This window comes from Ailuropoda melanoleuca, chromosome 13, assembly GCF_002007445.2.
Source record: "Ailuropoda melanoleuca isolate Jingjing chromosome 13, ASM200744v2, whole genome shotgun sequence".
Classification (NCBI taxonomy): domain Eukaryota; kingdom Metazoa; phylum Chordata; class Mammalia; order Carnivora; family Ursidae; genus Ailuropoda; species Ailuropoda melanoleuca.
In genome coordinates, this window is record NC_048230.1 from 33,345,705 (window position 1) to 33,360,880 (window position 15,176).

A 15,176-nucleotide genomic window follows, 5' to 3' on the forward strand; every position below is an offset into this window, starting at 1 on the left:
TTTCTCTATTCTTTTGGATAAGTCTTGCCAGAGGTCTGTCAATGTTATTAATTCTCTCAAAGAACCAGCTTATAGCTCTGCTGATCTGCTCTACTGTACTCCTGGTTTCTAATTCGTTGATTTCTGCTCTAATTTTGGTCAGCTGCTTCCTCGTGCGTGGATTAGGCCTGTCCCTCTGTTGCTGTTCCAGCTTCTTGAGGTGAGAATATAAAAACTGCATTTTAGATTTTTCTATTCTTNATTTTTCTATTCTTTTGAGTGAGGCTTGGATGGCTATGTATTTCCCCCTTAGGACTGCCTTTGCAGTATCCCATAGGTTTTGGACCGTTGTGTTTTCATTCTCGTTGGTCTCCATAAATTGTCTAATTTGATTTTTTATTTCCTGGTTTATCGAATCATTCCTGAGCAGGATGGTTCTTAGTCTCCAAGTTTGAGTTTCTTCCAAATTTTTCCCTGTGGTTGAGTTCCACTTTCAAAGCATTGTGGTCTGAGAATATGCAATACCTCTTTATTCTTAAACTCAAGGTCTGTCTTGTAGGAAATAGTAGGGCTGGTCTGTGTGGGATATCCCGATAGCCAGCAGTTAGTAGGGCCGGCTCGTGGCCACGGAGCTCTTCTGCGCTCTCTGTGTGAGTTCAGCCACGTCCTGGTGGTCTCGTGTGGCAGAGGCCGTTACGTATTATTCCCATCTTCTAGTGGTAACAAGTGAAGCTCATCCTCTTTTTTTTTTTTTTTTTTTTTTTTTTTTTAANAGATTTTATTTATTTATTTGACAGAGATAGAGACAGCCAGCGAGAGAGGGAACACAAGCAGGGGGAGTGGGAGAGGAAGAAGCAGGCTCACAGCAGAGGAGCCTGACGTGGGGCTCGATCCCATAACGCCGGGATCACGCCCTGAGCCGAAGGCAGACGCTTAACCGCTGTGCCACCCAGGCGCCCCGAAGCTCATCCTCTTAAGTGACCTTCCAGGGGTCCCACACACCTAACAGGTGACTCAGAACGGGCACAGGAGCTGTGCTTCTCACCTTCACTCCAAACCGACTCCCCTTGCGCTTCCAGCAGGCAGGAACTGAACCCTTGTGTAGATAACACTGGGAGGCATAGTTTGAGTCATTCATTTCAGAGTCATTCTTTCCTAAAGAATTATTCAAATGTGCACTGGTTTATCTGGTGAGAAAGTAAGTTCGAAGTAGCCGTTGTGAGTGCTGTGAGGGTGCTGTGCATTCGGGGGGCTGGCCTACCGCTAAGGTCCCTTTTGAATCCAGTGTTGTGTGATTTTCTGTTCTTCTGCCTGATGAGACCCTCAGCCCGTGTGTGTGTGTGTGTGTGTGTGTGTGTGTGTGTGTGTGTGGCCACAGATGGAGACATCTCTGGCTCCACCACTGACTCATGTACTTCTTACCCGTCTAGCTGGGTGTCCTTCTTCAGGGCCTCTGCCCGCCTCCTCAGCTGCCATTTTGTGCAAGTGTGACGGCTTTTCTATTATTCAGTCTGACTTTTCTATAAAATGTGAAATGTGGTTCTAGCATTTCACACCGGAAGGGGATGTAGACGCTCGTCACCTGGGCCCTTGTCTACCCTCGGACTGGGGTGGGTGATCCCTGGGGCCATTGGCCAGCGCCAGGGTATGTGTGAGGCTGCATACATGCTTCCTGGAAGGTTGGAGTCACTTGATTATTTTGTGGGAAAGCGAAGCAGTTTTACTACTGAGGTAACAATCATATTAAAACAAACAGAGCCTTTCCTGTTTTGAAAAATGCAAAGTTCTCATGAATTTTTAAGATAAAATAGGACATTTCAAAGAAACCTCCAGCTTGCAGAGGCTGCTTCAGGCTATGCCCTCAGATCCCCCAGAGGGGTGCTAGTCATTTTCACTGCTTCTAGCGGTGCTTTGGTGGAAAAGTTTAGAAGCACTTATCTGGCCTAATCCTCCCATTTTATAATGAGGGAATTGCCATCCAGAGGAAATGAATGACTTGTGCTTTGGGTCTCAGTTTCCTTATTCAGTTTTTATTTTTGAGCCCCCTCCCATATAGAAAGCATCATGCCAGGAACTGAAACGAAGTGAAAAAAGCACAGTGGTATTTTAAAATATTTTAGCCAGAATGCAGGCGTAAAGTGGGCAGATGTGGAGAGAAAAACATCAAACACATGAGCTAAACACTCACACAAATATCCTGTAAAGCCCAAGCTTTCATCAAGATTTCCTGTTTCTTTCCTGTATAACCCATTGGAACAAAAAGACAATTCTAATTGCCTGCACAAACCTCATTCAAGCTGGAAACAAACAACAAACCAGGCATGCTAGGATTTCCTGAACTATGGAGATTTTTTTGGCAATCCCATCATATCATTCTTTAGTCTTATATTTTATATCTTCTCTTTTCACTACAAAGCCTTTAAAGGGAAATGTAGTTCAAAAGATAAACAAGTGGTCGAATTCTCAGGAAAGAATAAATACTTATTGTTAGTGATCATAAAAAACACTGAAGGACCCACTGCTTACAGGTTACTCTTATTTGAAACTTCAAATATTTTGGTAGCAAAGATAGTGTAAAGATGAGACAAATTATATAAGACAAGTATTTGGGAAGTTTTAAGATCAGTGGAGATATTTAATTAGTAGATAGTATGCAATTCCCAATTTTTCCCCTGTAAATATTTTACTTACCTCAGTTTTTTAGGTAATATAGTCTAAAAACAGAGGTTTCTGTTACGTTAGACTTTATAGCCTCACGGGGAAAGGATATGGTACCAAGCAAGACATAGAGGGAAGAGAGGGAAGACACAACTAGTCGAAGTGCGCTGGGAGGTGGGGGTGTGCGGGGACCCCAGCAAAGGGAGGGGTGTTGGCTTCAGAAGGGAGGACAGGCTTCTGCTGTCACTAGCGAGAAGCAGAGGGCAGAACAGATACACAGAAGTGTGTTGCTCTGCAGCAGGAAAATGAGGATGGCTTGTTACTGGAGGTTTTCCTCTGTGAGAGAGGAGGAGAGACAGTTCGCTGGCACTGGAGGAGTGACATGGGCAGCAGGCCCGATGGAAGTGGCGATCGTTTGATATTATTGTGGTGATCACATGACTGAGCCGATGAGAAAAACTTGGTGAAACTTCTTTTTGGCATCAAGGTCCCCGATGAGGTTAATGGCCACGAAGTTGTGAGTCTCCCTAAGAGAGCTTCGAAATGGATTTTTGTAGGATTTACTGCTTTCTGAACATGAGTGTACCTCGTTATACATCAAGTTCGCTCTGTCATTCTCTTGGTCTTCTTTTGCTCACTTGGTCATAACTCTTTTTAAAAGTCTTTTGGCTTGGCTTTCCTTTTCCAGTTTGTAATAAATAATTTCTGAGACTTAAGTACATAACAGCCCCTCTACCTTCTCAGTGGTGGTCGAGATGAGCACGGTCCAGATCCAGATGCTTCTGCAAGGCACAGCTTGGTCCTACAGGCCACAGGCAGAGTGCCAGCTTCCTGGACATTAGGCCACCAGCGTCAGGGACCCAGGCTGTGATGCTGTGGAGCCTGGGCCCACGGGTCCAGGGCAGGCGTTAGGAGCCTGGGTCCATAGAATGGGCATCGGTGCTTAGTGAAAGGTGTACTTACAGCAGGCGTCCTCTTCCTGTTTGTAACTTTTCTCATCTAGATTAAAACAAATGACATTTTTATCTGGAGTGGGAATTAAGAGGGCGAAGATGAACACAATTGTTTACAATAACTGTAATAAGTATGTATGTTTTGTTTTAGGGATACTTCATTTTAAAAATGTTTCCTATGGGGTGCCTGGGTGTCTCAGTTGGCTAAGTGTCTGTTTCTGGATTTCAGCTCAGGTCACGATCTCAGGGTTGTGAGACTGAGCCCCACGTTGGGCTCTGTGCTGAGTCTGGAGCCTGCTTAAGATTCTGTCTCTCTCTCTCCCCGCACTGTCCCCACCCCTGCTCACATGCTCTCTCTCTCTCTCTCAAAAAAAAAGTAAAAACTACAAAATAAATAAAAATAACACAAAAATGTTTCCTAGATAGTGATATGGCTGATGGGATGATTCCCATTCTCTAGATACCTTAGAAGTCTACAATAGATGCAGCATCTTTCCAATCATTCACTAGTTAACATATGTTTATTGACCACCTACTTTGGGCTCACCATCGTTCCAGTGCTTAGGATGTGGCAGTGAGCAAAATAGAGTCTCTGCTCTTACGGTAGAGGAGACAACAGCAACATCTCTCTCTCTCTCTCTCTCTTTCTCTCCCAAAATATAAGGTAAGGTAAGGTAATTATAATTGCTATGAAATAAAGCAGGATAAGGTGTTTAGAGTGAAGGGCTGTTTTATATAGGGTTGTTGTTTAATGTAAGATGTTATTTTAGATACAGCCTGTGAAAGGCTCTAAAGAAGTGATATGCAAATTAAAACCTGCATGAAGGGAAGGAGGAAACCATACAAAACTTGAAGTAAGGAAAGAATATGTCATGCAGAGGGAATGGGTTGGTATGGGACTGGAATGGAGTGAGCTAGGGAGAGAGTGTTAGGAGCCAAGGTTAAGCTGTGGGCAGCTTGTATCAAGTTCTATGGACTGTGGCGGGAAGTTTACGTTTTATTCTGAGTGTGATGCAAAGCTATGGGAGCATTTGAGCAAAATCTGGTCTGAGTTTTTAAAAGATTCCTCTAGCTGCTGTGCGGAGCATTGATTGTCGGGGATGCGGGGGAGGGGGCAAGTTAGGAGGGATTGCAGGAGTCTGGTGAGAGATTACCATGGCTTGGACCTGGGGGGGGTGTGGTGGGGGTGATAGCAAATGGTCCAATCGGGATGTATTTGGCAGGAAGGACTCATTAATGGATATGAAATGGAGTGTGGGGGAAAAGGGAACTCAAATGGGACTCATCAGTTTTCCTGCTGAATAATCAGGTGAATGGTGGTGGCAGACATGGACCCATGAGTAGAGAGAAAAGAGAAAGGAAGTCCCAGAACTGAGCCCGGGGCACTACAGTGCTTAGAGATGGGTAGGAGGTGGAGGAAAACAGACACTGGGAAGGAGCAGCCCGTGAGGGAGCAGGGAACCTAAGAAAGTCTGGTTTCCCATAAGCTGTGTGCAGTGTTTCCGGAAGGAAGAAGTGAGCAGCCGATTGTTTCAGGGGCTGCCAAGAGGGGAAGTTAGATGGGGACTAAGAACTGACCATTGGATTTGGCAAGAAGTCCTCTCGCCACCTCGTCAAGGCCAGTTTCAGTGGAATGTGGGAACAAAAGCTTGAGTGGACGGAGAATGGGATGTGAGCATCCCTTTTGAGGAATTTTGAGTAAAAGCGGAGTGGAGAAATGAGGTGGTACCTTGAGGGATACGTGGGGTCAACAGAAAGTTTTTTAGAAAATGAGACAAGTACAAATGTTTGTTTGTTGACGAGCATGGTCCACTGGAGAGGAAAATGGCGACGGCGCAGGCGGTGGTGGGATGATTGTGAGAGCAAGTGCTTGATTTGACAGTGCCGGTGACAGGACTTTCCTGAGGTGGCAACGAGGATGGCCACCCATTCGAGTCACAGGAAAGGCAGAGACTAGGCAGGTTAGACACCTCAACTGAGGATAAGGAAGACGAAGTAGTTCCCTTCTGACTTCTGTCGTCCGACTGTTCCTGAATGCCACCTGTTCCATTCAAGATGATAAACGATCCTGGAGCATTGGAGTCGGTGAAGTGAGGAAAGTAAAAAGTAAAGGTATATATACAGTCCATATTTTGGAGGATTTTATAGCTTGGTTGATCTGTTTGTCTTTCTAAATTCTATACTAGCTGGGAAACTGATGATTTTTATATTTCCTACTTGTTCAGCAGCAGTGATGTGCCAGGTTAAGAAAATTGAATGTGTTTTAGAGGAACAGATAGAAGGTAAAAGAAATAAAACTAAAATGTACAGCGAAGACAAAACTGTTTTCCCCCAAAATGCTGAACTCTGTCTAAGAGGGTGAATTCTTAGTTAATGAGTTTTCTCAATGTTGAGTGGCTTGAATTGTCCATCATTAAACCACGAAGAAAAATCTTGAAAGATCTGACTATCCGAATGAATCCTTCCTGGATTTTCATTGAGATCTGGCAGATAAACACACAGAAAATAGTAGCTAATTTTCCAAAAAGCTTTAAAAGCTCAGGGTCATTACTGTCATTCATGCCCTGCAGACGCCGGGTGAGTATTTTGAAGTGTTGAAGGAACCTGCCGAGAAGAGTACTTGCCCCATACACGCGGCATTTCCCAGCATTCCTCTGTGACCACTGTGGGCTTCCAGCCTTCAACCCTTGTGCCTCTTGAGCTTCCGGAGCCTCAGCAGCCATGTGTCCCTGGCTGTCAATGGCTCACTACAGAGAGAAAGGAGAAGCGGCTCTCTGTGCCGGCAGGTCCTTGTTCCCTCTGGAATAGCAGGTAGCACTGCAATATTAAGCTTCTGAAAAAGGGAACTTGCGTAACTAAACTGAACTGTTGATAGATTTCATAGGTAAGTTTTTTGTTGTAGTGGATATCATCTAGACCTGGAGCCCCATGGCCACCCACAAATGACAAATTCTTCTGCTCTTGACACACTGATGACTTTTTACTATTTGGGGAGGGGGCGTGCCTGTTTCTATGAAGATGTTGTTCATAAAGTTAGACTATACCGTGGCATTTTCTGTGCTGATGCTGAATTTTCACTCTGACTCCAAAGGCTCAGAGCAGATTGTATATGTCTTTAGGTTTACCTTGTTTGTTTTCTTTTAAGTTTGTATTTGGATTCCCATTAGTTGACATACAGCATAATAAATATGTACAATGTAGTGATCCAACCGTTCTGTACATTACTCAGTGCTCATCACGATACGAATATTCGTACTCCCTGAAAAATCCTTGTTTTTTTTTTAATGGCTCACTCTTTAAAGGAAAGTATCCCTTGAACTATTAGCCTGATATATACGTATATATAATTGCTCACAATATTTGAACTGACCTTCATCTCTCCTTTTAAAAAAGGTAGCACATTTACAACAGCTGATGCTTTTACTAGGCAGTGATCTTCCCTACTACTCCACTCAAACTGACCCAGGGAGGAGATGCCGAAACTGCCATCGCATAGTATTGAGGAAGACATCAAAAGTCTCAGGAAAATGCGACTATTAGAATGATTTTGTTACTTTAGACCAGATAACCTACCCCATGGTAGGCCCTCTGAGGGCCTAGAAGATACTGCCTTCATTGAGGTGTTGAGGAATGCAGGTGGTGGGGACCCTGATACTGCTGAGCAGCTATGTGGTGGCTTCTGCCATATGCTGGCACCAAGAGTAGGAGATGCTGCTGTGGAACTGGGCTGCCCACTTCCAGTAGGATGGTAGGTTTCCAAAATGGCAGACACCAGTGAGGCACTCAAATGTCAGACGGAAGGTAGAAGTGATTATTGTAATGGGCCCAAGGCTAGAGAGACAATCACGATGTCTTGCCTGGCAGGGATCCTGTGGTGATAGTGAATGGAGGCATGTTGTTGAGGGATAAGAGAGACAGAGACCAATGAGAGTACTAGTACAACATCAAGAAAAAGTCAGGAGTGGGCAAGTGAACTTTAGACAATTCTCCATGCAAATCATGGTCCTTCATTAAGTGTCCAGATCTAAGTTCACAGTTCACAGACCCAGAACCCATGTGTTTGAAGGGAGACCATGTCCCATGATAAGGGCTCTTAAAATCCCAAGTAAATGCCATCCAACATGGTACTGCACACAGTGGAGAAAGCATAAATTCCACCAAAGTCTTTTTTTTTTTTTTTAAAGATTTTATTTATTTTTTCGACAGAGATAGAGACAGCCAGCGAGAGAGGGAACACAAGCAGGGGGAGTGGGAGAGGAAGAAGCAGGCTCATAGCAGAGGAGCCTGATGTGGGGCTCGATCCCATAACGCCGGGATCACGCCCTGAGCCGAAGGCAGACGCTTAACCGCTGTGCCACCCAGGCGCCCCAAATTCCCCCAAAGTCTTATCTTCTGGAGGTGACTACTGTGAATCTGGTATAATTCCTGAAATTTGTGAGACATAGGTAAATAGAAGGGTACATAGATATATAGACAAAAACATTTTTTAAGAAATGAGACTATGCTGTATTTTCTACTTTTATTAAAATAATTTTATGTGAAATTAGTTGAAAAAACAAGGAAAACAAGGAATTTCTGAAGTTTAGAAAAATGTTTCTTTGCCATATGGGAGGTGATTTCTTAGAACATTAAGAAATAAAGAATAAAAATACATTGAGGTTTGGGGCACCTGGGTGGCTCAGGTGGTTAAGCAACTGACTCTTGATTTCAGCTCAGGTCATGATCTCAGGTGGTGAGATGGAGGCCCACACTGGGCTCTCGCTGAGAGTGGAGTTTGCTTGGGATTCTCTCTCTCCCCCCCAACCCCACCATGCCCCCTGCCGGCTCACCTGCACACACACTCTCTCTCTGAAAAAAAGAAAAAAAAAATACATTGAGGTTAGAGTCATTTTTAATTTTATGGCTCAGTTTTGAGAGCATTAGTTTACGCATTGCAATAAAAAAATAAAATTAACATGCTTAAACCTTCTTCCACCCACTCCTTCCACTCTGTTTTGTCAGTTATAGTGTTATTTACACGTTGTGGAGGGTTATAACATTTGTATTCTCTTCTGTAACCATGATTCTCTCCTAATTACATAGAGTTAGTTTTTTATTTAAATCATTTATATGCTCACCACCAGGACTTTTAGCATAACTTCCTCATAGTGGATTCCTTTATCTTGATTCATCTTTTGAATGCTGAGATTTCATCATTAAATCTTTTTTTCCAAGAAGGGCATATCATTGTTGTATTCATTGCATTTTTGCATGCTTGAAAATCAATGTAAGTTTCCTTATTTTGGGCTGGGCGTAACACACTTGGGTGACCGTCTCTTCCCTAAAGCTTTGTACATAGTGTCCACTGTATTCTGGCATTAACCATTGCCCATTTTCCTCAATAAAGAATAGTTTTTGTTGGTATAAAGTGTGCTTTTTTGATACACACACTTAACTCTTCATTCATTATAGGGAAAATTTCTGATACATCTGTGTGTACATGGGCTTTCTTTTGCTGGTTTCTCTCTGCGTTATCTTCTGTCTCTTTCATTATCTCAAGTCCCTTGTCAATGCCAGTGACTCGATTTTCAGCCGTGTTTATTGTTGATTGCTGTTTCTAATTTAGAATTAAGTTTGTAATCAAGTTATTTTGGTCCTTGGTTAATTCTGTTGTTTTATCTTCTTGTCTTTGGGTTCTTCTTCCATCACCCTCATGTTTTTACTAGGTCTCCCTGTCAACTCTACTCATTCCTGACTTTGTTTTTTTGTGTGTGTGTGTGTATGTGTGTGTTTTAAAGATTTTATTTATTTATTTGATAGAGAGAGACAGCCAGAGAGAGAGGGACCACAAGCAGGGGGAGTGGGAGAGAAAGAAGCAGGCTCCCAGCAAGGAGCCTGATGTGGGGCTTAATCCCAGAGCACCAGGATCACACCCTGACGTTTAACGACTGAGCCACCCAGGCGCCCCAATCGTTCCTGACTTTGAAGGTGTATTTTCTTCCCTCAAGAATGTTGGGCCTTCCTACCCTTCTTCCTTCCTTTTCCCCCTTCCCTCTTTTTTTTTTTTTTTAAGTAAGTTTGTTTTTTACTTGATGTAACATTCTTATAGCAGTCCAGACACTTTTTCCTTTCATTTCACTTGGGTGTTAAGTGAGCAGCACTGTCCAAATCAACTATTCATTTTGGTATAATATGCATGAATTCTCTCTGACTCCTTTTCTGCCCTTATTTTCAGCCTGTCTGTCTTCCTCTGAGTTTTAGTTTGAGGGTACAGGTATTCCATCACATTTACTTTCTAGAACTTGAGATTAGGATAAGGACAAGGAGGAGAACTTAGTTGGGGCTTTGAGCAACTCTTTGTTAGAGAATCCAATATCTGCTATGTCTTTTAACATTTTACTCATGTCCTCCCCCAGGATTTGTTGTCTGTATTGGAGGGTTTTTTCTTTTTGAATGGGAGCTTTGAAGCCTATGCTTCATCAGAACCAGCCATAATTTTTCACTTTCTCAGTTTTACTCATCACTTCCCAGCAGCCGTTTTTTCCTCCATGCAGTTACCCTCCTCGCCCTCCCCTGAGAACATCTTCCTCGGCATTACTTCAGCTCAGCTCTTCTGCCTCTGGGGGAAGGGACAGAGTAGTATGTCTCAGCAGGTCAGAACCTCTCTTTCTTTCCTTGACCACCCCACCATTTGACATGGATGGCCAACGTGATAGGGCTCTTTCCTTGTTGGGTTGCTGCCAGTGAATGTTCTGTTGTTTTTAACATTTGTTTTGTTCTTCTCACAATTTTTCAGCTGTCTTTACTCAGAAGTTCCCGTGTCAGGTGTGTTCACCATGAGGCATAGGTTGCCTTGGAAGCCAGTTGTTCGCTTACTGCTAAGAGCGTTCCAGCAGCAGCTGAGTGACTGACTGTCAGGGCGTTATGGGGAAACTTCATGGATTAAGATTGACACTGTATTGCCTAGGTAGCCTTTACATCTCTGCAGACTCTTCGACTTTCATACTTCTGTTCACTTGGAATTAGAGCAGCTACCATTGAGTTGTAAGACACTATCCCTAGGGCGCCTAACTGGAGACTCCTTCCCCTTCTTCCTTTCCCAGCCAGAGCACAGGGAGGGCATCTTTTTCTACTTCCTATAACTTCAATCCATTCTTTATCAAGGCTTGTAGAATATAGATTTTGTAATTTGGTTATATTTAAGGTTATTTTAGTTAGTATTTTTATATCAGAAGTCCTTTTAAAAGATGTGTTGGATGCATTCTATCACTTGCACAATTTATGTTTCTGGTTTTGGAATTTCTGACATTGAGGTTTGTTTTTGGGATGTATTGGTCTTCTATGGGTTGTGTACTGAGAAGGAATGACTTACTCGTTCCATCCCCTTTGTCTTTTTCTTTATGAGATTATTAAAAGTTGTTCGGGCCACATTTGGGAGCACTGATTTCACTCAAAAACAGTTACCAGGACTTAAAAATATATATTCCAGGACGCCCAGAGACTTGGCTATGTTCTATCTTGGTCTTTCTCAGAGCCTGGAATGTACTTCTGCTCTTGGGCACTTACGTGAAGTCTCAGTTAGAATGAGGACATCATCATCAGGTTGCAAAATGATTTAGTCTGTGATGGAGGGCTGCACTTTCAGGGACTTCGGAACTTCAAACTTTCACTCTTGAACTTCATGTGTAGTGTGTGTTGTGGGGGTAGCTTTGTGGGTGGAGTACCATCTCCTATTTTGACCTACAAAAATGACAGTTTCAACCTAATAGTTTCTAGGCAATAAAGCCATTTTCTCACCCAAACCCCTACCATCAAACCATCAAGCTCAGCATCTCAGGGGTCTACCAGATGCTTGCACTTGAGGGTTATTCACTTCACTCACCCAGAAGACATGCCAGTCTGCTTTAATACATGTTGAGTGGATATGCATAGCCAGTACAGTTACCTGGCACACAGCCCATTGCTTTTGGACTAGGGAACTTAAAGCTTTCCCTCCTCTATTACAGGGAGCTCTTTAGCTGGCCTTACTTAAGCAGGTTCCTTGGTGATGGTGCATCCTCTTCACCCCTGTAGGGTATATCGCCTCAACATAGAGACCTCATTGACCACTGAACAATCATCCTTGAGGATGCTGTATACTTTTATATCCTCCACATTTTCCATGATTTACAACCTCCTGACACCATTAACTCCATTAGACATTATTGTTGGTCAACCAGAGTATCTAGTAGTCCAAGATAAAGAAGCTACCCTGCTTCATGTTTACCATTGAGATATGCCTACAAGTAAAGAACTGAACTGGAAAAGCCAAAAATCTCTTTTAACATTTACTTACATAGAAGAGGCTAGGGACAAGTACCATTGAATTTAAACACAGATCCGCTTTGGTGATGGCCTTTGTGGTTATGAATCTTATCATTAAGATGTTTCCAGAACTTTAAGGTTTTTCTTCTGGACTCTGCCATTTATTAAGAGAAGATATGTCTGCCAGATGATGCTGCTAACAGCGAGGAATCCTAGGCAAAGACTAGAAAGGGCTTATAACATCTAGAAGTTGGCCAAGTAATGTGGGTTTGAGTAGACAAACCTGAGCTATTTCACTTTAAAAGGCTCCAGCAACCCTGAGATTTATTCATTCATTAACTAGCATCACTGAGCAATGGGCCCTGACAAAATGATAAACTGCTAATAATTTGTGAACTTCTGTCTTTAGGCTCAAAATTCCACTATCTCTATTTCATTTGTTCCTAATTTTTAAAAATGAATAAATTGAAATCTGAGCATGGGCAGGGTCATTGATCAGTCTACCAGAGCTCTTCAACGAACTCAGAGAAAGTTACTATGGAAGTACATTATTTAGAGCCTAGAATGAGGCAATGCCATTACTAACGATCTCATAGTGACTTCTGGTCATGTGTTTTTTCTTGTGGGAAGAATTCTGTAATCCTTCTGCCTTAATTACAGGTCAACTGGTTATTTTTCCCTAGAGTATGTAAAATACTTTGTTTTCCATCAATTTTAAATCACTCCCATTCTCTCCATTTTTCTGAGGCTTTTGAGAATCAGATCTTAGTAGTACTCTCTACCTCCATCTATTTCTTTTTCGTGTGTTACATACTTAAATGATTTTAACTAAAACTTATAACTTTATTATAATAATGCTTGGTAGTGTAACACTGAGTAGAAATAATAATGTGTCCAAGAACTAAAAATATTCTAACTCAATAATTCATAAACTCAGATGCCTGAAATAATGCTGTAATATCAGTACAATTTTAAATTCTCTCTGTTGTTGGGATTAACATTGTAGTTGTATGAATCAGAGTAAAGCATGCACATTAATTTTAAATAAAGAAAATTTTACTACTTGGTATATAAGGAGAAGATGTGTACATTATTTTTTCTGTATATTGCCAGCAGTAGGATATGCAAGAAGGATCCCTAAATTTGAAATAGACACAAATTCACTAGAATGTGTCTTTGTTCTCAGATACAAAATAAATGTTTCTGTATTACATCATATATTATTTTGTTCGGTAAGTGTATACAATGAAAAGTGTGTATCCTTTCCTTTCTCCTAGATAGTATAATACATTTATAAGTGGTCAGACATTTCCTGTTCATTTTTCCACTCTAAGAAAAATCACAATAAAGAAAAATGTTAAAACCTATGTTCATAAGCACATTCAATTTGCGTTTTTGCAATTAGAGGATGAGAATTTCAAATCTCAAAAGAAAATAACTTCTGAAATTTAGTGTAGCATGCACATGTGGAGAAATGAATGCTATCGCTTTAAGATAAGGTAGTCTGGTGATGCATTGCACGAAACGAGAAACAAGATCGATTTGGAGCAGGCTCCTACTGTTAGCTTTTTTGAAGATGGATTCTCACGCCGAAAATAACACAACATATTCTAGATAACAGCAGTTTTTTCCCCTGAAATCCACCAAAACTGAAGAAAAATCCAAGTGACTGTTCTTAGCAGCTGTGTGGCCTGGAGTTCACTGGGGAAGCTGGCTTCCTGCAGTCCCCTATTCATCACCTGCTTCAAAGACAGCCTGGCTGGCTATAGTTTGCAGGCCAGGTAGGGTGCCATTGTGCACAGTCTGGGAGGATTAGTATCAAAGCTGCGGCAACCAGGCCCTTGGTCTCGGGCTGCCATTCAGTCTAGCAGGGAGAGGCTAAGACTGGCCAAGGTCACAGTCTCCAGTGTGGAGTGGACTGGGAAAGGATCCTGAGAATAGAATGCTCTTTATGAAATCATGGCGCAAGCTTGCAGCACAGCAGGTGCCCTTCTGGAACACATAACATCTGTTTATGTTGGTATACCGTAGCTGACAACGAGATAATAGAGCTTTGAAATTTATCATTTTATTTTTTAAAAAGACAACTGTATATACAATAATCCAGATGCGTATTTAGCTTCGAGCTTTTATTTGAAAATCATAAAGAAAACTGACCGATTTAATTGCTGCTTTTATGTGTATATATTGAAGCGAACAGCAAAGCGTACTGCCTATTAACCATTTATAACCATTGCTGATCAGTAATACCCGAATTCTTGGGTAGGAAATACCTAACATTCAACATAATTTTTTTCAATGTTCAGGCATTTATGTCAACAGATTGCAGAACGATTTCCTGAATATGCCCAACTGTCTTGAATATTAGGAGGTTTGGATAAAATCCCCCCCCCCCCCCCCCCACAGATGAGAGTATTTCAAGGGTGAGGTAATAATGACACAAAAATAAAATTTTCAACTTGGACAAATTAGAGAAAAATTAAGCTGTCCATGAGTTGTCATGACGACAAGGATGTTCTGTTGATGAACTGTCCTCCTCATTGTCCAATCAGATAGTAGAGCTGAAGCTGGAGCATGAACAGGAGAAGACGCACCTATCACAGCAGCATAGCGCAGAGAAGGATAGCCTAGTCCGAGACCATGAACGGGAAATTGAAAACCTGGAAAAACAGCTTCGCGCTGCCAATATGGAGCACGAAAATCAAATTCAAGAGTTCAAGAAACGAGATTCACAGGTAATTATCAATAATATTTGATAAAACGGGTATCTATTTTTAAAAAGTCATTAGCGTTTAGTGTTTTCTTCTTATTCTTGTTGGTGCACGCTGTTTGATCATTTGCAAAACTGACATATAAATGTGATTTTTTTGTTTTCTTCTTCCCACCCCCCCCCCGTTTTGAGGATGAATAAGGCTTTAACTACAGAAACCACAGGTAGCCAGATTAAAAATCCCATGGCGCGCTATAACTTGGCCCCTTTTTTATAATCTTGTCTCAGTTCCTTTCATGATGGATTTTTTTAAGGTATCTGCCCTTACCCCTCCCCTCAGCCTCAGCAAATCCCTATGAAATATATCAGCCTCACTCCTTGCTTTTTGTTTTAATCTCTGTAGGTAATCAAGCAGCTGTTTTAATATTTGCTTTTCCTTCCTGGTGTTGCTTTTTTTTTTTTTTCATTAGACTCTATATTTGATTAGATCACTCAGATGGTAATTGATAAAAATGACTCTAGAGAAGGGCTATTTCCCATCAGGTCTGTGGCTTATTCCTACTTGCGCATGCACATGCCTCCTAGCCTCCATC

At 41.9% G+C, this 15,176-nt stretch overlaps 1 protein-coding gene across 6 annotated transcripts in view; it reads left to right on the forward strand.

Annotated features, from left to right (window-relative positions):
- Window positions 1-15,176, forward strand: part of CEP112 (centrosomal protein 112) — a 402,227-nt gene that overhangs the window by 186,662 nt on the left and 200,389 nt on the right. For all 6 annotated transcript variants that reach the window (XM_034641416.1, XM_034641414.1, XM_034641415.1 and 3 more), the window contains one exon: window positions 14,426-14,608. In XM_034641416.1, the coding sequence (XP_034497307.1) occupies window positions 14,426-14,608 (183 nt within the window). The remainder of the gene's footprint in view (window positions 1-14,425; window positions 14,609-15,176) is intronic.